The sequence below is a fragment of the Carassius carassius genome, chromosome 13, assembly GCF_963082965.1.
Source record: "Carassius carassius chromosome 13, fCarCar2.1, whole genome shotgun sequence".
In the NCBI taxonomy this organism is placed as follows: Eukaryota; Metazoa; Chordata; class Actinopteri; order Cypriniformes; family Cyprinidae; genus Carassius; species Carassius carassius.
Genome location: NC_081767.1, coordinates 210,280 through 228,008, shown reverse-complemented (window position 1 = coordinate 228,008; position 17,729 = coordinate 210,280). Strand labels below are relative to the sequence as shown.

Here is a 17,729-nt window from a genome sequence, read left to right as displayed (position 1 = left end):
GTGTCTGTCCTCTCTCTCTCTGTCTGCTGCGGTTGCTGATGTGAAGCCGTGGTTCATGGGGATCATGCTGTTCTCCGGGATGATTTTGAACACAACACACAAGAAGAGCTTAATTTTAATATCTGGTGAGTGACACTTGTCTTTCTTTGAGCTGTTTGCTTGGGAGTTAAGCTGCTACTTTTTTTTGCAGTATTTTGTATTGATACCATATAGAAAGCCAGAAGATGTGATCATTGTCTGTTGCTGGATCTCTCACAGGTCAGACTGCAGTAACTGTGAGGTTGGAGAGCAGTGTGGTGCACTGATGCATGGAAAAGCAGTGACGTTTTGTGAGCCCTTTGGACAGAGAGAACTGGTAATTGTCTTTAATAAAAAAAGATATAATCAAGTAAAAAACATTTTGCGCTGTCGGTCTGGTTGTTGACAAAATATAGTGTTACCCAAGAAAGTAAAACCTACACACCAATTAAAGACTCATCTAATCCAGGTTTGTATCTGATGCTGCTAGTTCATGTTTGAGATGTGACACAGCAGACATGATGATGGTGCACTGGCAGTGAGGACGCTGTGTAGCTTTGCAGTGCCGTGTCTCGTCTGCTGTGTGAATGAAGTGGATCAGTGAAAAGTGAAGCTCATGGTTTTATTGTCTCTTTCAGACTACAGTGGCTCTGAACACGAGCACAGCATCAGTGCTGCAGTTTGCCTTTGGTGAGTGTCACCGTCCTCCTGCGGTTACTGTAGCTCACCATTCTTCAGCTCCTGCAGCCACAGATGATTGGTTTACAGCTGAATACATGTATCTAACCATTCGAAAATCAAGACACCTTTATTTGAGATGCAAAATGACTTCTAATATATCTGCCAATAATAAAATATCTGCCAATAGGATAAGAAAAATAATCTTGTTTCCCCTTTTAATAAAGTTTATAATGAAATATCTGACCCCATTACCTATTTATTTATTTGCTTACTTTTTGTATATTTTTTAGAAAACAAGACTTATTATGTAATTTTTCATCTCAAATCTATTGTGTGTGTGTGAACTTTGGTTGGGTTAAATGCAGAGCACAAATTCTGAGTATGGGTCACCATACTTGGCTATGTCACTTCACTTAAGTAAAATCTGTTCTTGTGTGTGCATTTGTTGTTCAGGATCTGGTTCTTGTCGGTTCAGTTACTCAGATCCCAGTATCATCATCTCCTGCGGTCTGAACTCATCTGATGACTGGATCACCTTGGAAAAGATCAGGTTTTACTTTATTTTAGGAAATGACTCCCACACACTCACAGTATTACTGTTACCATTACTGTATGTAAAAACTTCATGAGCAGTGCATGGATTTTGTGCTATAGAAACTCATATGTCTGACTGAGCTTGAGCACTTGGATGTTCAGTTCTCCAGTGTTTTTATCTGAAGTATTTGGTCTCGCAGGGCTCCCACTAACAGCAGCACGGTGGTTCATCTCCTGCCATTGCCTCCAGGCTGTAGAGGAGAGGCCATTCATCTGCGCTGGAGTCAGGAGCCGTCCGTGGGGCCCGATGGTTATGAGTCCTGCTGGGGCCTCGATAACATACTGGTGCTAAACACGGCCAACCGGCCCCCGCTGCTGGAGGACAGCCTGGACCCTCTGGACACGGCCAACTGGCTCTTCTTCCCTGGAGCCACAGTAAAGGTACATGACCAGACTAGAAACCATCCCATGTGAAGAAGCTCAAAACGAGTGCTTATTATGAAAATGTACTTTTTAATAATATACTTTAAGTGTGAACCGAATGTAATGTTTTCAGACACTTAATTGCATGTAAACCAAAATATATTATAGTTTTAATTTATATTAAATGCAATTATATGAACTTTAGTGTTTTGACCCACTTAAGTAGGACATTTCATAATTACTTCTATTGTCTATGAAATATAGTTCATACAGGAACCACTTTGACAAGTTTACTTGAGTTTACTGAACACAATTTATCTTTGGCGGTATGGTTCCTTATGGGGGTTCTTGCTCCCAAAATAATTGAACATACAAGAGCTTTAAACATTAACCCCCCAACCATAATGAGAAGTATTACTGCCTGAATAAGACCCCCCAAAACCAACCTTGTTCCATTCCTGCAAAAGAGAAAAGACAAAGTCATTGAGATATTCTTAATATAGCCTACTGGCTAGCAAAGGGGTATTCTCCCCTCTAATGAGGCAGATAATATCAGGCCTCCCTTTAATTAAAGTAGTGAGTAATAGCAGTGAAGGGTATTCTCTCCAGCGGGAGAACCGCAAGAACAAGCAGCATGTCCCTGAGCTTGGTATGAGTGGTAGGAGAGTAGCGTGAAGACCCCCCAAAACTGTCCTTGTTCCATTCTTGCAAAAGAGAAAGATAATGTTATTGAGATGTCCTTAATGAAGCCTATGGCTAGGAGAGGGGTATTCTCCCCTCTGAAGGATAGAACAGCAGTCCCCTGTAGTTGTAGCAGCAAGGGTTAAAAAAAATTTCAATCTCCTTCTCATTCTCCTTCTCTTTCATTTTTTTCCATATTTCACCAGTTGTTACCTACAGTTTATACAAAACATTATGGTCATCGACCAGTGGTTGATATCTCAAACAAAATAATAGTGTGTTGAATAATACGATTGCATTATTAGTATTTATATTTAAACCTGTAAATTCAACTCATGCACATGTTTATTATGTGTTAAAATTGTAATCATAGTTCAAATGGAACATTATATATTATTACAACTGTATACATTTTTAACAACAACAACAATAGGCAGCATATTCCCCGAACTTGCAGCTCCTGTCAAAAAATAACCAGACTGTTATTTCCGGCGTGACGATCGAGTCCGTCCCAAAAATACCTCTCAATGCACCCTCGTGGACTCGCGCCAAGGGCCCTATAGGTCTGCACTACACGACGTCACCAAAGGACTCTGAGGAAGTCCACAAGTCTGGAGTGTGCCATTTGGGACAGGGCCAGAATTGGATGCAGCCAGTACTTCTCAATAGTGATTCCCGATGGTATTAGAGGATGGTTAGTCCTCGTCACCCCCTGTTGTTCAGAGAATGGTACACCACTGACACCCTTACTTGTAAATCGTTTGGATTTTTTGAAGGCACATTAACAATTTGCATTGTTCTAAACAAAAATCATCAAATTGCCAGCAGGCGGCACATTTGGACCGGTACAACGGTTTGTATGAACGTCTTTACATTTATTTGAATGTCCTTAGATTTTTGTCACAATACCGATTAATGTCGATTATCTTTTTTTTTTTTTGTGGGGGGAATGACACGTCATATTCATACACCCTTCAATTTTAGTAGCATGAACAAGATGGTTAATCTATTCGGGATTTAACGTACAGAACCGAGCAACAAACATTCCTGATTAATGACTGATGATTCCACTGCATCTCGCGGACTATACCACAAATTAATTCTTGTTTTCATCATTTCCACTGTTTATGATGATGATGTTCAAGAGAGTCCGGTCCAGTGAACGCATGATCTGAACACAACTGTAGTGTTCAACGCCATGTGTGATTAATTATAATGCCAATAATACCTACCCTGATGCTGGGGAACCCTGCATAAGATTGTATGCATTGCGGTCTTAGGATGTAGTTTAACTGAGCAGGGAAATTTTGGGTACCTTATATGCTCAAAGCACACTCTCTCCCGTGGAAAACAAACAAAGCTATTTTTTATTTTTATTTTTTTCTCTTCTATCGGAGGGCTCGCGTTAATAAGAGCACTCTACAGCCAGAGGCGCAGACTCGAGCGGAGCTGCTTATTTAATGAACCCATGGTTAACCATTCAGTAAAGAAGCAAATATTAACCCAATGCAAGCATTTTCAAGCATTTATCTAAATCCGTTCTATTCAAACACGAGTGACATATTTAAAGGGTTAGTTCATCAAAAAATATTAATTATGTCATTAATAACTCACCCTCATGTCGTTCCAAACCCGTGAGACCTCAATTTATCTTCGGAACACAGTTTAAGATATTTTAGATTTAGTCTGAGAGCTCTCAGTCCCTCCATTGAAACTGTGTGTACGGTATACTGTCCATGTCCAGATTTACATATTTATGTGATTAATAAAAATACCCAGAAATAGTACTTTTTTTATTACACTATGCTGTAGCACTGTAATGCTTCCTCTTCATTCATTTGACAGCATGCTTGTCAGTCAGAGGGAAACTCCTTGTACTTTCATGGTGGAGAGGGATTTGAGCACAGCTTTGCCTCCACACGAGACGTGGACCTGCACCGTGAAGAGGGACGCAGCTACTGGGAGGAAGACTTTGAGAGACCACTGAGTGGGTGCGTGCTACTATTGCAAGCAGATACGACTGGAATTCATGCTAATGGAGTTCTTTTATGAAATACTATTTTAATAATAGTTGACTAACTAAATAAATATGGTGATACATTGCACTGTATGTGAAAGGTGTTGACATTTCAGTTTTGAAATACTGGAGCTCTCTTGACAAATTAAATCACCAAAAGCAAACATGTGTGACCTGTAGATGGGAGGTTGATGGAGCGGTGAATGGCATTCAGTGTGGAGAGGTAGAGTCTGGATCTGCACTCGTCTTTCTCAAAGATGGACAGAGGAAGGTGTGCACACCATACATCAACACCACCGCCTACGGAAACCTGCGCTTCCACTTCACCATGGGTATGACTTATACTTTTATATGCACATTACATTGAAGTTAACGTGTGTTCAGTGTCTGATCTCTGTGTTCCGTGTTTGATCTCTCTGTGTTCAGTGTCTGATCTCTGCATGTGTTAGGTGTCTTATCTCTGTTTGTTCAGTGTCTGATCTCTCTGTACTCACTGTCTGATCTCTGTGTTTAGTGCCTGATCTCTGTTTTTTTCAGTGTCTGATCTTTGAGTGTCAGTGTCCGATATCTGTGTGTTCAGTGTCTGATCTTTCTGTACTCACTGTCTGATCTCTGTGTTTAGTGCCTGATCTCTTTTTTTCAGTGTCTGATTTCTCTGTGTTTAGTGTCTGATCTCTGTGTGTTCAGGGCCTCATATTTGTGTGTTCAGTCCCTGACCTCTGTTTGTTCAATGTTTGATCTCTCTGTGTCCAGTGTCTCATCTCTTTGTGTGCAGTGTCTGATATATGTTTGTTCAGTGCCTGATCTCTGTTTGTTCAGTGTCTAATCTGTTTGTTCAGTGTTTCATCTCTGTGTTCAGTGTCTGATCTCTGTTTGTTCATTGTTTGATCTGTTTGTTCAGTGTCTGATCTCTGTTGTAGCAAATTAGCTCAAAGGTGAAATATTAATGATTGCATATAACTGATTTTAATTAACTATAAATATTCAGATTAGATCTCAGAATTAACTGTAGCAGAATCAATATTACAATCATTTAATCTTTTTGTCCACCGAGCAGACATTCTAATCATTTATCAGATCTAGGAATGATTATCTTCTTGGACAAGATATAACAGCTTTCCTACTTTATACAGTACTTGCAGTAACCTAGTTTGTTGCAAGATCAATGTGCAGTGACTCTAATTGTGAGCAGCACATAGAGACAATCGACTGTGAATATAAGGGATTTCATAAATGAATGTCTAAGGTTACGTATGTAACCCTGGTTCCTCGAAGGAACAAGGCGCTGCGTTGAGAACGAATGGGGAACGCGTCCAGCGTGACGTCTCTGAATAACGTGTATAATCAGTCCAATGGAAGGGCGAGACGTCATAGACTGGTGAGGTCAGAGACCAGGAAGCATAAAAGCACGAGCAGCGAAGCCAGTAATCAGCCTCAAAGGATGAAGCAAGCGCCGGCCAGAGATGCCGGAAGTGTGGCACTGCGATGCAGCGTCTCGTTCCTTCAAAGAACCAGGGTTATATGTAACCTTAGACGTTCCTCTTCAGGAACTCGAGCTGCGTCGAGAACGAATGGGGAACGAGAATGCCCACGCCGCCAGACTTTCAAATCTCTGCCTAGTGTGGAAGAGCACAGCTAAAGTAAGAGAAGGAGAAGGAGCCTGACAGAAATCGGGGACAACCCGTCCAATGGCCAAACTTCAGAAGTAGTGAGTCTTGACCCCCACGAGAGGGGAGATCAGAGGAATCGAGGCTTAGGATAGCATCCTGATCACCGCTTAGCATAAGCTTCTTCTGGCCAGAGGCCTCAGCCTCAGCACACCATGGAGGAAACATGTAACCAGAGGGTTTCTGCCCACTGACTGACCACTAAGAGGGGCGCGGTAAGCCACCATGGCCGCCAGCTTCCACTTCAAGGCATACAATTTCCTCATTGAGCGAGCTCTGGATTGGAGAATAGTCTTAACAACCTCGGTTGAGAGACCGGAAGCTAAGAGTTGTGCCTCCTCAGAGACCACACCTACGGCCTCTAAGTTCCATGCGGGGGCTCACCCTCCACCTGTGAGAGGAGATCTCTCCTGACGGGAACCTCCCATGGAGTGCCGTCAAAAAGAGAAATCATGCCCAGGAACCATACCCGACCTGCCAGAATGGGGCTACTAACAGCAGCCAGACTCCGTCCCGGCGCACTCTCTCCTGAACTCCTGGGAGCAGAGCAATCGGGGGGAAAATGTACAGATGAAGCCTCGGCCATGTCTGTACCATGGCGTCCATCCCCAGTGAGCTGGATGAGTCCGAGGAAGCCAGAGGGGACAGTGCGATGTCTCTTGAGTCGCAAACAGATCCACCCGAGTCTGGCCAACCTCTCCAACTCTGCTTCATCACCTCGGTGTGAAGCCGCCATTCCCTGGGCTGGTTGTATAACGGCGTGAGTGCAGACCTCCTTGGTGGTTGATGTAAGAGACCACCGCTGTGTTGTCGGTGCACACCAACACATGGTGACCTCTTAGGTCTGGGAGAAAATAACAAAGTGCACGAAGCACGGCCAGCATCTCCAGGCAGTTGATGTGCCATGTCAGATGGGGACCACTCCACAGACCGCGGGCAGGGTGGCCACTCATGACTGCACCCCAGCCAGTGAGGGATGCGTCCGTCGCAAGCATCACGCAGCGACAAGGAGCCCCCAGCACCGTGCCCTGAGACAAGAACCAAGGCTTCCTCCACATATCCAAGGCACGTAGGCACCGCCGCGTGACCTTCGAGCCTGGTTTCTCCCAAGGTTTTTTTCTCCATTCTGTCACCAATGGAGTTTCGGTTCCTTGCCGCTGTCGCCTCTGGCTTGCTTAGTTGGGGTCACTTCATCTACAATGATATCGTTGACTTGATTGCAAATAAATGCACAGACACTATTTAACTGAACAGAGATGACATCACTGAATTCAATGATGAACTGCCTTTAACTATCATTTTGCATTATTGACACACTGTTTTCCTAATGAATGTTGTTCAGTTGCTTTGATGCAATGTATTTTGTTTAAAGCGCTATATAAATAAAGGTGACTTGATTTGACTTGACTTTAGCATGCGAAGTGGGTTTCCCCTTAGGGAGAACCCCTTGGTCTTGAGCCACCACTGTAGGGGTCTCATGTACAGCAGGCCAATAGTATTCACGTTGGATGCAGCTGCCATCAGACCCAGCATCTCCATGACTGCTTAACAGTGAGTGACCGGCCTTCTCTCACTCTCGCGACTGCAGTGAGGATCGACTCTATCCGAGCAGGTGACATATGTGCCTGCATCGTGGTTGAATCCCACACCATGCCCAGATAAGTGGTTCTATGTACTGGAGAAAGCACACTTTTTTTGGCGTTTAAGTCTTAACCCCAGCTCTTTCATGTGAGCGAGAATGACACCTCGGTGCCAAACCGTCATCTGCTCTGATTGAGCTGATATCAACCAATCGTCAATGTTGTTGAGTCGTGAAAGTGTGGGGTGAGAGTGCAAGGCCAGTGGAAGATCCGTATTGGTAGGCTTTTGCCCCCAAAAGCAAACCTCAGGAACTTCAGATGAAGAAGGATGGAGATAAGTGCATCTTTTGATAGATCGTGACACACTAGTTCTCGGACTTGGCCTGTGCAGGCGTGCTGAACTTCAGTCCCCTGACTGAGCGGTTCAAAAAGCACAGATCTAAAAAGGGACACAACACCTCATCCTTCCTCGGAACAGTGAAGTACCGGCTGTAGGACCCGGACTCTGCAATGCAAGGAGGGACCACCTCGATGGCCTCCGTCCTCAGAGAGAGTCTACTTCTGTTGCATTACAAGAGCCTGCTTGGGGCCCAGCAGAACTGGATTCTGTGGCCTCTCACTACAGTGTGCAGGACCCACTGAGACACATTTGGCAGTAGTTTTCACGCTGCCAAATAGTCTACTAAGGGGATCAGCCTCTCAAGACTGATCTCTGGTGGCATCAGAGCAATTAGCTCAGTGCCCTGAAGCAGCGCACTGGCAGGAGACGGCCGAACTAGTTGCTCTGGAAACTTCCCAGGAGGTCGCGAGCCTCTTAGCACTGCTACATTTCCAGGCAGTAACTGAAAGAAGCTCTCGCCGGAGACCGCTGCGCCCTGGAACACTGGCAGGGTTGGCAGATCGATCTCCTGAGGGCACGAAGAGAGACGGGAGAGAATCCTGAAGAGAGACGGGCACTGTGCAATGCGGTGTACACTGCTCTTCCCCAGAGGGGCCTGCCTTCCGAGGTCCTGAGCCACAGTATCAGGATTCTCGTAGCTGAAGTCTCCTAAAAACCACGGTCCTCAGACCCATGTTGTCTGCTAGGAAGACTAGACCAGAGCCTGCTCGGGGCAAGACCCCGTGAAGCACACTTGACAGGGGCTCCCACACCGCCATGTGACCTCCTAAGGGAACCAGTCTCGCGAGACTGGCCTCTGGTTTGCCTAGAGCCACTAGCTCATCTGGGGAGTACAAAAGGGACCCCCCCGGCCCAGCAGCCCCTGACCGCCTCAACCTGCTCAGAGGAAGAGAGGTAAAGACGTGTTCTCACACAAGAAATTACATCCCTAGAGCCCCTGTACATCTAACTTCACATAGTCAGATAAATATGTCATTTTATTCCTTAGAATTAAATGTAGTCAACAACCAGACAAGTCAACACGGTCTGGTGTAGAAAAACTCACATAAAAACGAAACAATGTAATACACGCGTTGCCTTTTTTTTTTTTTGCTACTCAGTCACACAAACAACATCAATCTCCTCAGAGAAAGATGAATGCTGCAGCGAGCTCTGCCTCCGAGGACGAAGAAACCACAGCGCGGGTTTCCAAGCCTCGAGAATGAGCTCTGGATCTAGTGAACATGGGTGGAGATAGGACGAGTCGTCTCCAACCCGCCAGATCATGTGCGATTTCCGCGATCGCAGTCGCCACCGTGCCTCAGCCACAACCGCAAGATGCTTTTGCTGGCACCACGAGAAACACCAGTGGACGCTCTCTCCTCAAAGAGAGCCTTCTGAGAGTGAAGCAAAGGCTCACATCGCAGCTCTCAAGCAGACAACACACGAGCTGCATGTGTCCCTACCTTTTTTTTTTCTTTTTTGACAGGGAGAAAACACAGCCTGAACGCTGCCTGCTCTCGCCCAAAACTTCTCTTGATTGAAGCTTTGACAATGGAGTTTATCAGTGGACAAACAACACTAAATAAGACTCACAAACAGATAGCGACTGACACACACACACAGAGCGCTTGCTGAAAACAGAAGGCTGATTACCGGCTTCGCCGCTCATGCTTTTATGCTTCCTGGTCTCTGACGTCACCCGCCTATGATGTCTCGCCCTTCCATTGGACTGATAATACATGTTATTCAGAGATTGGACGCGTTCCCCATTCGTTATCGACGCAGCTCGAGTTCCTGAAGAGGAATCTACAGCTAACATATAACTAAACTAAGCAAAAAACATACATACAGAAAGAAGAAAAGTAAGTAAAAGAGAGAGAAGAACAAAAGAATGGCAGTATTTAAGATCAGTTAGCCACAACCTAATGAGAATCATCAAAGAATCAAAAATCACCTTGATAAAAGGGGCCCAAACTTAGTCACACATCTAAATAGCTGGAAACGGTTACCTGCATCAGCTTTGTTGCTAAACAAGAGTCTGGATGGGGTAGACAACTGAGGTTTTTTATGAGTTCGCTAGGAGTGAGCTGGAGGCTTTCGTCAGGTTCTTTTCAAGTTGGGGAAAGTCCACAGTGAATAAACAAAGTTACTCGAAGATAAAAACTCCCGGAAGGTCGGACTCAAGGGTGATGAGTCTTGGAGAGTGTCTGTCTCAAAAGGTTTTTGAGCAATGATTGGTTTGGATTAGGGACTTTTAAGGGTCTACCTGTCACACTCATCTTTGGCAGACTGACCTATGTAGAGGCATGCATTTTCAGTGGCAAGAGGTTCCTTTGTCTCATATGACACCTTATCTGCATGGTTTACGGTGGTCTGGAGGATTTGTCCAAAATTAGGTCAAAGTGTGGTAAAAAAAAGAGTATGGTGCAAGTTATGGTGACAAAATATACACCATTAATCTGTGAATCAGAAGACGGTCATTTTGATACCTGGCATGCCAGGGATTGGGTAACACTAATGCAGTGATACATTCATACATCTATATCCAAGTATTTGGAGCTTTACTACACTACTACAGTGTTATATCTAAGCTAATGTAACCTAAAAACATGCATAGAGCACATAAATTCACTATATACACTTTGGGACAGTTTGATTGTGGATAGATGGAGTCAAACTCCAATCCTATGTCTATTGTGGACTCTAGATATTTGGAATTGTTCCTTCCTCCCCCCCAGGAATGCCTTTGAAGCTTGAAGAGAAGGCAGACGACTGTCCTGGCTACTATCTGTGAAGATGGCAGATGTGATAACACTCTTTGAAAAAGTGGTGGACATTAGACATGCATCTGTAATTTAGTTATAACAAGGGAGAAGGGAAGTTTTATGATGCCTAACACCTGATCGAACATCTTGATTGCATCCAATCTTACACTGTGTTCAGTGTCTGATCCTTGTGTGTTCAGAGTATGATCTCTCTGTATTCAGTGTCTGATCTCTGTTTTCACTGTCTGGTTCTGTGTTCATTGACTGATCTCTGTGTTTTCAGTGCCTGATCTATGCATGCTCAGTGTCTGATCTTTTTGTGTTCAGTGCCTGTTCTCTGTGTTTTCATTGTCTGATCTCTGTGTTCACTGTCTGGTCTCTGTGTACAGTGTCTGATCTCAGTGTATTCAGTGTCGGATCTCTTAGTGTTCATTGTCTGATCTCTGTGTGTTCAGTGTCTGATCTCTGTGTATTCTGTGTCTTATCTCTGTGTGTTCAGTGAATTATCTCTGTGTGTTCAATGCAGGGGGTGGAGACTGCGATCCTGGAGAATCAAACAAGAATAATGTGGTCCTGTTTGGTCGTTCAGAGGGCAGGAAAGGTCATGTGCTTCTGGACATACTTCCATACTCAGCCTACAGGGTAGAAACCTTATAAAGTCTATAATCAGATTTAGGTTGCATAACCATTTACAGCAACTGACATGTTCGGTTTAGAAACTATCATTCAACTATTTCCTCTTTTGTCATTTACTGTGCCATGTTCCAATCTGTATACACTTTGACATCTCTTGGTTTTCTTTTCCAGACTCCTTCAGTTGTCTCGGTTGGTTTGACCACAGAACTTCAGACTCCAGCCACTCAGTTTTGTCTAGAACAGAAGTTTCATGGGGGAGCGAACCGTCATGTTTGGGCAGTGGACTTCTTGCAGCTGCTGCCGGTACTTCCCGGAGCAAACACTCATCTGGTGCAGTTCTCAATAAACCTTGGGTGTGGAGCTTATCAGCCGGCCAACAGGTGATCAGATCAGAAAACATTGATAACCTAAAAATCATTACTTACTCACCCTCATGTTGCTCAAACCTGTATGACTTCTTTGGCTTATAAAATAAGTTGTTTTGAAGAACACTGGAGTCCAAACAACACTGGACAATACACCACTGACATATTTTTCAAAACATCATCTTTTGAGTGTGAAATTGACATTTGATAAATTCAGTGAATAGAATAGAATAGAATATACTTTTAAACAGCAGGAATGGTGGAAGTTGTAGTTTGTGCATCTTTGGTTTGTATGCAGTGGTGATAGTAATAATAGTTCAGAAACAATATTCAGTACAGATGCAGAAGACAAGATTCAGTACATGTACTGTTTTAAATAAAATAAAGTGAAAATAAAGATTGTTGTCTCCTCTTCTTCTGTTCCTGCATATGTAAATCTCACAGTGTCAACCTGGAGTTCTCAACCAATCACGGGCGCTCCTGGTCTCTCCTGCACACAGAGTGTCTTCCTGAACTGTGTGCCGGATCACATCTGCCCCACAGCAGCATCTACTCCTCAGAGAACTACAGCGGGTCAGTCTCTGCGTCTGTCGGATGGTTTCGTAAATGTGGCATGTGTCTGTGTTGTGTGTTCTGTTTACAGATCCGTTGATTCTCTTGTTCCCGCAGTTGGACAAGGATCACGATTCCTCTGCCCAATGCTGCACTCACAGACAGCACTCGCTTCCGCTGGAAACAGACCTCTGGAGGAAGCAGCATCATGTGGGCGATTGACAACGGTAAGAGCCATTCATTCAACATACCAGTCATATTTAATGATAGAAGACACATTATAGTCAAACCCATGGAGCATGATCAGTAGTTTAGACAGTGATTTTGACACTTAGACACTAAACTAAGCCAATAAATCATGATCATTGATGATGATGATAACGTTGTTGTTGTGTGTTCCAGTGTATATCGGGCCATCCTGTTTGCGTTTCTGCTCTGGTAGAGGACACTGTTCACGCACGGGCTGCAAGTATGAGCGTCAAACACTCTTTACAGTGTGAAAACAGCAACGTCTTCCTATATATGGAAAATATGTGTTTTATTCATATTTCTTTAGGTGTGACCATGGATTCAGTGGTCCTGCATGTGAACTGGCATCTCAGACCTTCCCTGCATTTCTGTCCGAGAGTTTCTCCAGCGTGAGGCTGTCGTCCTATCACAGCTTCTCCTCACTTAGGGGGGCAGAGGTCAGCTTCGCCTGTGGGGTTTTGGCCAGCGGAAAAGCCCTGGTCTTCAACAGGGACAGTAGAAGACACATTGTTACGACCCCACTGGACAGTTCACAGGCCAGGTATGCACAAACAAACACATGTTGTTTTTATGCTTTATGGGACTCTCTATAGGCGTAATGGTTTTACTACTGTACAAACAAGTTTCTATCCCCTACCCCTCACACAAAACTACAGGCATAATTACATTCTTAATAAAACAGTGATTAGTATGCTTTTAGAGCTATTTTAATTTTGAGGACTTAAAAATCACATAAACGCACACATATCCATGCCATTGATTTGGATGACTGAATGACTCAGACATTTGCACTTTAGAGGGGTCTGTGGTTTTTAGAAGTGTAAGAGAGCATCAAAGATTGTGACTGTTTCATTTTTATCACTTTTGTTTATCACTTCAGTCAGAAAGACACTGTTGTTCATATTGGTGTCATCTTGATCCCTTTGATAGCACTACTTCAAAACGAGGCACAGGTGTTTCACATTCGGTCTTGTTTCTTTCTCTCCTGCAGGTATCTTCAGTTCACGCTGAGGCTGGGCAGTCGCAGCACGTCAAGCTCCTGTCCCGCTCCAGACCAGCCGGGTGAAGGAGTGCTATTGCATTACTCCTCAGATAACGGCATCACCTGGACGCTGCTGCAGCATTACGCTTATCAGGGCTTCCATGAACCCAGGTACACCTTCCTGAACTTTACTGCAGTCATGTGGTGTGGCATGGCATATCTGACTTCTGCAGTGTATCAAGCACATGGGTTAATATATGCTGTGTGATCAGCTCATTTACTAGTGCAACAGTTAGATTGAATTGGACTCTTTGTAGGATCGTTTCTGTGGAGCTTCCTCCTGGGGCCCGTAAGTTTGGGGTCCAGTTCCGCTGGTGGCAGCCGTACCACTCGGGCCGCGGGCAGGACGTCTGGGCTCTGGATGAGATCAGCATGACCTCTGTCCTCTTCAATATCATCAGCCTGGACTTCAGTAACGTGTTAGACGTGACTCAGAGCCTGGGCTTCTATCTGGGAAACGTGCAGCCGTACTGCCAACACGACTGGACCCTCAGGTACCTGCCTCATGTTCAACACAGTACCATTCATTATTAGTTAAGACTTTAATCAGCAGTCATAGGCTTCCATTTCATTTACTTAAATCTCAATACACAGACAGAAGTACTATATCATGATGTCTATCCTTACAGTGGTTGAAAGTGACCAGTGACGAGTTTTTTAAGCTTAAACAGGGAGCTCCTGGAAAGTCACTTCTCAATCCTTTATGTTTATGATGCTTTATGAAGTTATCCATATGAACATCAGGTAACAGACCTTAGCCGATTAATCAGATGAACATCATTGCATTTGTGCTTCACTTTTTTCATTATTTTTCTGGGATTTAAGGATTTGGATAACATCTAATCCATACTATACATTTATTATAATGGAACTAAATGTTAATATTCATGCATTCAGACGTCTTTCTCACACGACACCAGCTCTCCAAGTACACAAACGCACAAAAAGAGCTCTGTTTCAGATCCTGAAGTATGTCACCATTTGCCAGACCAGCAAAGAGACAGAAATTTTATTTTGTATTCAATGCTAAAGCAAGCAGAATATTTCTGCCATTAATAATGCATTGAAATCCAAACAGCATCAGAATTTCCCTTCAGGCACCGTCTGAAATTAAAGTGTAAACCACAATGTTGTAAATATTTGGTCAGTTTTTCAGGCGATCATGACTCGGCCTCCAGTATCCGCTATGTGGAAACACAATCCATGCAGATCGGCGCATCCTACATGATCCAGTTCTCGCTGGTCATGGGCTGCGGACGCGAACCTTCTCCTCACATTGACACTCAGGTCCGGCTGGAGTTCTCCACCAATCACGGCTTGACTTGGCATCTTGTTAAAGAGGTGAGAAAACAAAAATATTCTCTAATGCTTCTTGTTTTCACCAAGAGAAACATACCTAAATAAAGGAACTAAATAATGTGTTACAATGTTTTTGCAGTATGATATAAAAACCGTGATAATGCTTGAGTACCACTGTATACATTCAAGTAGTGACAGTATCACCATCTAATTCTGTCACTGTGTCTTCACTCAGAAACCTCTGCACTTTTTGTAAGGATTATAGAAACAATATAAACCACTCCATGTAGTCAGAATATAGATGATTCCTGGAGAAAATGCTGGTTGTTGCTGTAATTCCTCTGGTCTCCACTGTGAGGTTAACTGCTGTTTCTGGTGGTTTGTGGGTAATAGGCCTGTTTCCCCGGCATGCCGAGCTGCTCTGAGTTCACTGCGTCCAGTGTCTACCATCCGTCGGAGTTCACAGACTGGAGACGCATCACACTTCCACTGCCATACAAAACCTGGTGAGACTCAAACACGGCAGCTGTACACCGACTGCACCCTTCTGTGAATATGTATGAATATGTATACATTAGACTCTTATGATAACTAGAATAATACTTCCATGAAGAGACGTTTAAAGTATCATATTACAAACAATATATGTCAGTTGTTTCAAGAGGATAAACACCGAAGGCATTTTCCCATGACCTGTTTTGATCATATTTGGAGCAGTATTTCTGATTGTGGGGTGCAAATGATCATATTTTACCATTGTTCATGCATCTTCATCGACTGCTATGCATTTGCAGTGTTTTCTTGTCTTACTCTAGTTTCATGCTGTTTTCTGGCTGTAGGTCGAGTGCGACACGCTTCAGATGGATCCAGAATTACTATCAGGAGCAGGACGAGTGGGCTCTAGATGATGTTTACATCGGGCAGCAGTGTCCACAGATGTGCCGTGGACACGGATGGTGTGACCATGGTCACTGCAGGTCAGTCACTTACATTGGATCACAAAGTACTGAATAGCATTTCAAGTATTCTTGTTTAATTTTCCATTTAAAATATTTTTAATAGGAGCTGTTTTAGTACTGGCAGGCTTTTCACTTGTTTTAATCATAAACAAATTTGAAAAATCTTTAAAGTGCAGTAAGACAACTAAAATGCAAGCATATTAATCAAATAAAATCTATGAAAACAAATCTTAATGTCTCCTGTGGTTCTGAGTACATTATTTTTTGTTTGTTTGTTTGTTTGTTTGAGGGATTTTTTTTCTGGACAGAAATTCAAAACAGACATTTTTGCTGTGTTTTGGTTTAAGGATGTTTTATGATGTTTCCTCATAATTTAAAGCTCTTCATCCACCACAGCAGCATGAACATCTTTTACTCTCACACTCAGATCTGCGGGATTCACTTATTCTTTGTTTCATCATTTGTGAACAAACACTGTGTTTTCCAGTCTGCTGTAAAGCAGTCCCTGACCCCGGGTTAACAGAGTGTCCGGCTCACAGATCTCATCTGCAGCACACAGCCATGAATCTGACTTACTGCTTTTATTATTGCACATAATTGACATGAGCTGATGTGCCTTTAATGGTCTTTCATTTCAAACGTTAAGTGAAAAACATGGGTGTGTGACACAAAAGAACTGTGAGGAATCCTTATAGCCTAAAAGTAAACATTATTGATGATTATTTTTTTAACTGTTGTAAATGCAATAAGGGATAAAATGACCTGAGCATTTTCTTTCTTTATTTTTTTCTTTTTTTGCTTATCATATAACCTTTAACTCATTTTACATTTTATCATTACATTTTTTAGATTTTAATATTTTTTATTTTATTTTACATATTCATTAAAACTTTGTTTAGCATATATCATTATTTAGAACCTTTCAGAGAATCCCTTCAGTGATAAGATTAACATGAATATTTGTGAATATGTAGTGCTTTAGTCTGCTGCTGCTTTCTCAAAAATAATTTTACTGCTTAAAGACTTTTCAGTATTTTAACTTTTGCTGCATGAAAGAACATTCTGATGTTTTGAATAAATGAGAAAAAACCCTCACTTAAAGACAAACAAACAAAAAACTGCATAATCTTGTAAAACATTTAATTCTAATGGAATTTTTGACATGTTTATTACATTCGTCCACTGAAGTATTTCATTGGATATGGACACCCTATTTGGACTATATTTCTCTAACCTTGGATGATTGTTTACATTTCCTTTGAGAAATGTTGTGATGGTTTAAAACAGGTAGCCTATGTCTGTGAATGTCTATATATTTCCCCCCTGAATCTCTCTCTTTCTTTAATTGTATTATTTTATGTATTCATTTAATCTTCCTTTCTATAGTGTACAACTTACGTGGAGAAATTTTCATGTTAGGTCTGCCTGAGCTGCCTTTCTTCTCTCTCTCTCTCTCTCTTTTATTTCTTGTTTGTTCTGTTGGAACGTTTATCATAAACCTCAATTAAAATAATAATAATAATAATAATTTCAGTGCTATTGGTTGATAAATATTAATGGAGCACAAATAGTTAGATATGCTAGATAAAATTAGCATGGTGCTAGTAACAATTGAGCATTTATGTGTGGTTTTAGCTAATTAATATGGAATGATTCAGTATTGTATGTGATGCAATGCATTTTTATATTCTTTGTTGAACTGATTCTTAAAGGGATCATTCACCAAAAATGTATGATTTTGCCAGGATTTTCTTGTGTTCGTGGTGTTCCAAACCTGTACAACTGTGTTTCTTTTGGAATTTTGAATGAAACTATGATTGTTTTGATTGTTGTCTTGTGATCTAAAGTCCGTCACTCAGTGGATGATCAGTGTGTGCTG

General features: G+C 42.6%; 1 protein-coding gene across 3 annotated transcripts in view; it reads left to right on the top strand.

Annotated features, from left to right (window-relative positions):
• Positions 1-17,729, top strand: part of reln (reelin) — a 126,023-nt gene that overhangs the window by 49,823 nt on the left and 58,471 nt on the right. For all 3 annotated transcript variants that reach the window (XM_059564485.1, XM_059564484.1, XM_059564486.1), the window contains exons 6-23: positions 47-125; positions 259-355; positions 657-708; positions 1,153-1,249; positions 1,434-1,674; positions 4,183-4,328; positions 4,535-4,686; positions 11,275-11,390; positions 11,556-11,764; positions 12,194-12,322; positions 12,419-12,528; positions 12,704-12,770; positions 12,858-13,091; positions 13,542-13,703; positions 13,850-14,086; positions 14,741-14,933; positions 15,285-15,397; positions 15,731-15,868. In XM_059564485.1, coding sequence (XP_059420468.1) covers positions 47-125; positions 259-355; positions 657-708; positions 1,153-1,249; positions 1,434-1,674; positions 4,183-4,328; positions 4,535-4,686; positions 11,275-11,390; positions 11,556-11,764; positions 12,194-12,322; positions 12,419-12,528; positions 12,704-12,770; positions 12,858-13,091; positions 13,542-13,703; positions 13,850-14,086; positions 14,741-14,933; positions 15,285-15,397; positions 15,731-15,868 — 2,572 coding nt within the window. The remainder of the gene's footprint in view (positions 1-46; positions 126-258; positions 356-656; positions 709-1,152; positions 1,250-1,433; positions 1,675-4,182; positions 4,329-4,534; positions 4,687-11,274; positions 11,391-11,555; positions 11,765-12,193; positions 12,323-12,418; positions 12,529-12,703; positions 12,771-12,857; positions 13,092-13,541; positions 13,704-13,849; positions 14,087-14,740; positions 14,934-15,284; positions 15,398-15,730; positions 15,869-17,729) is intronic.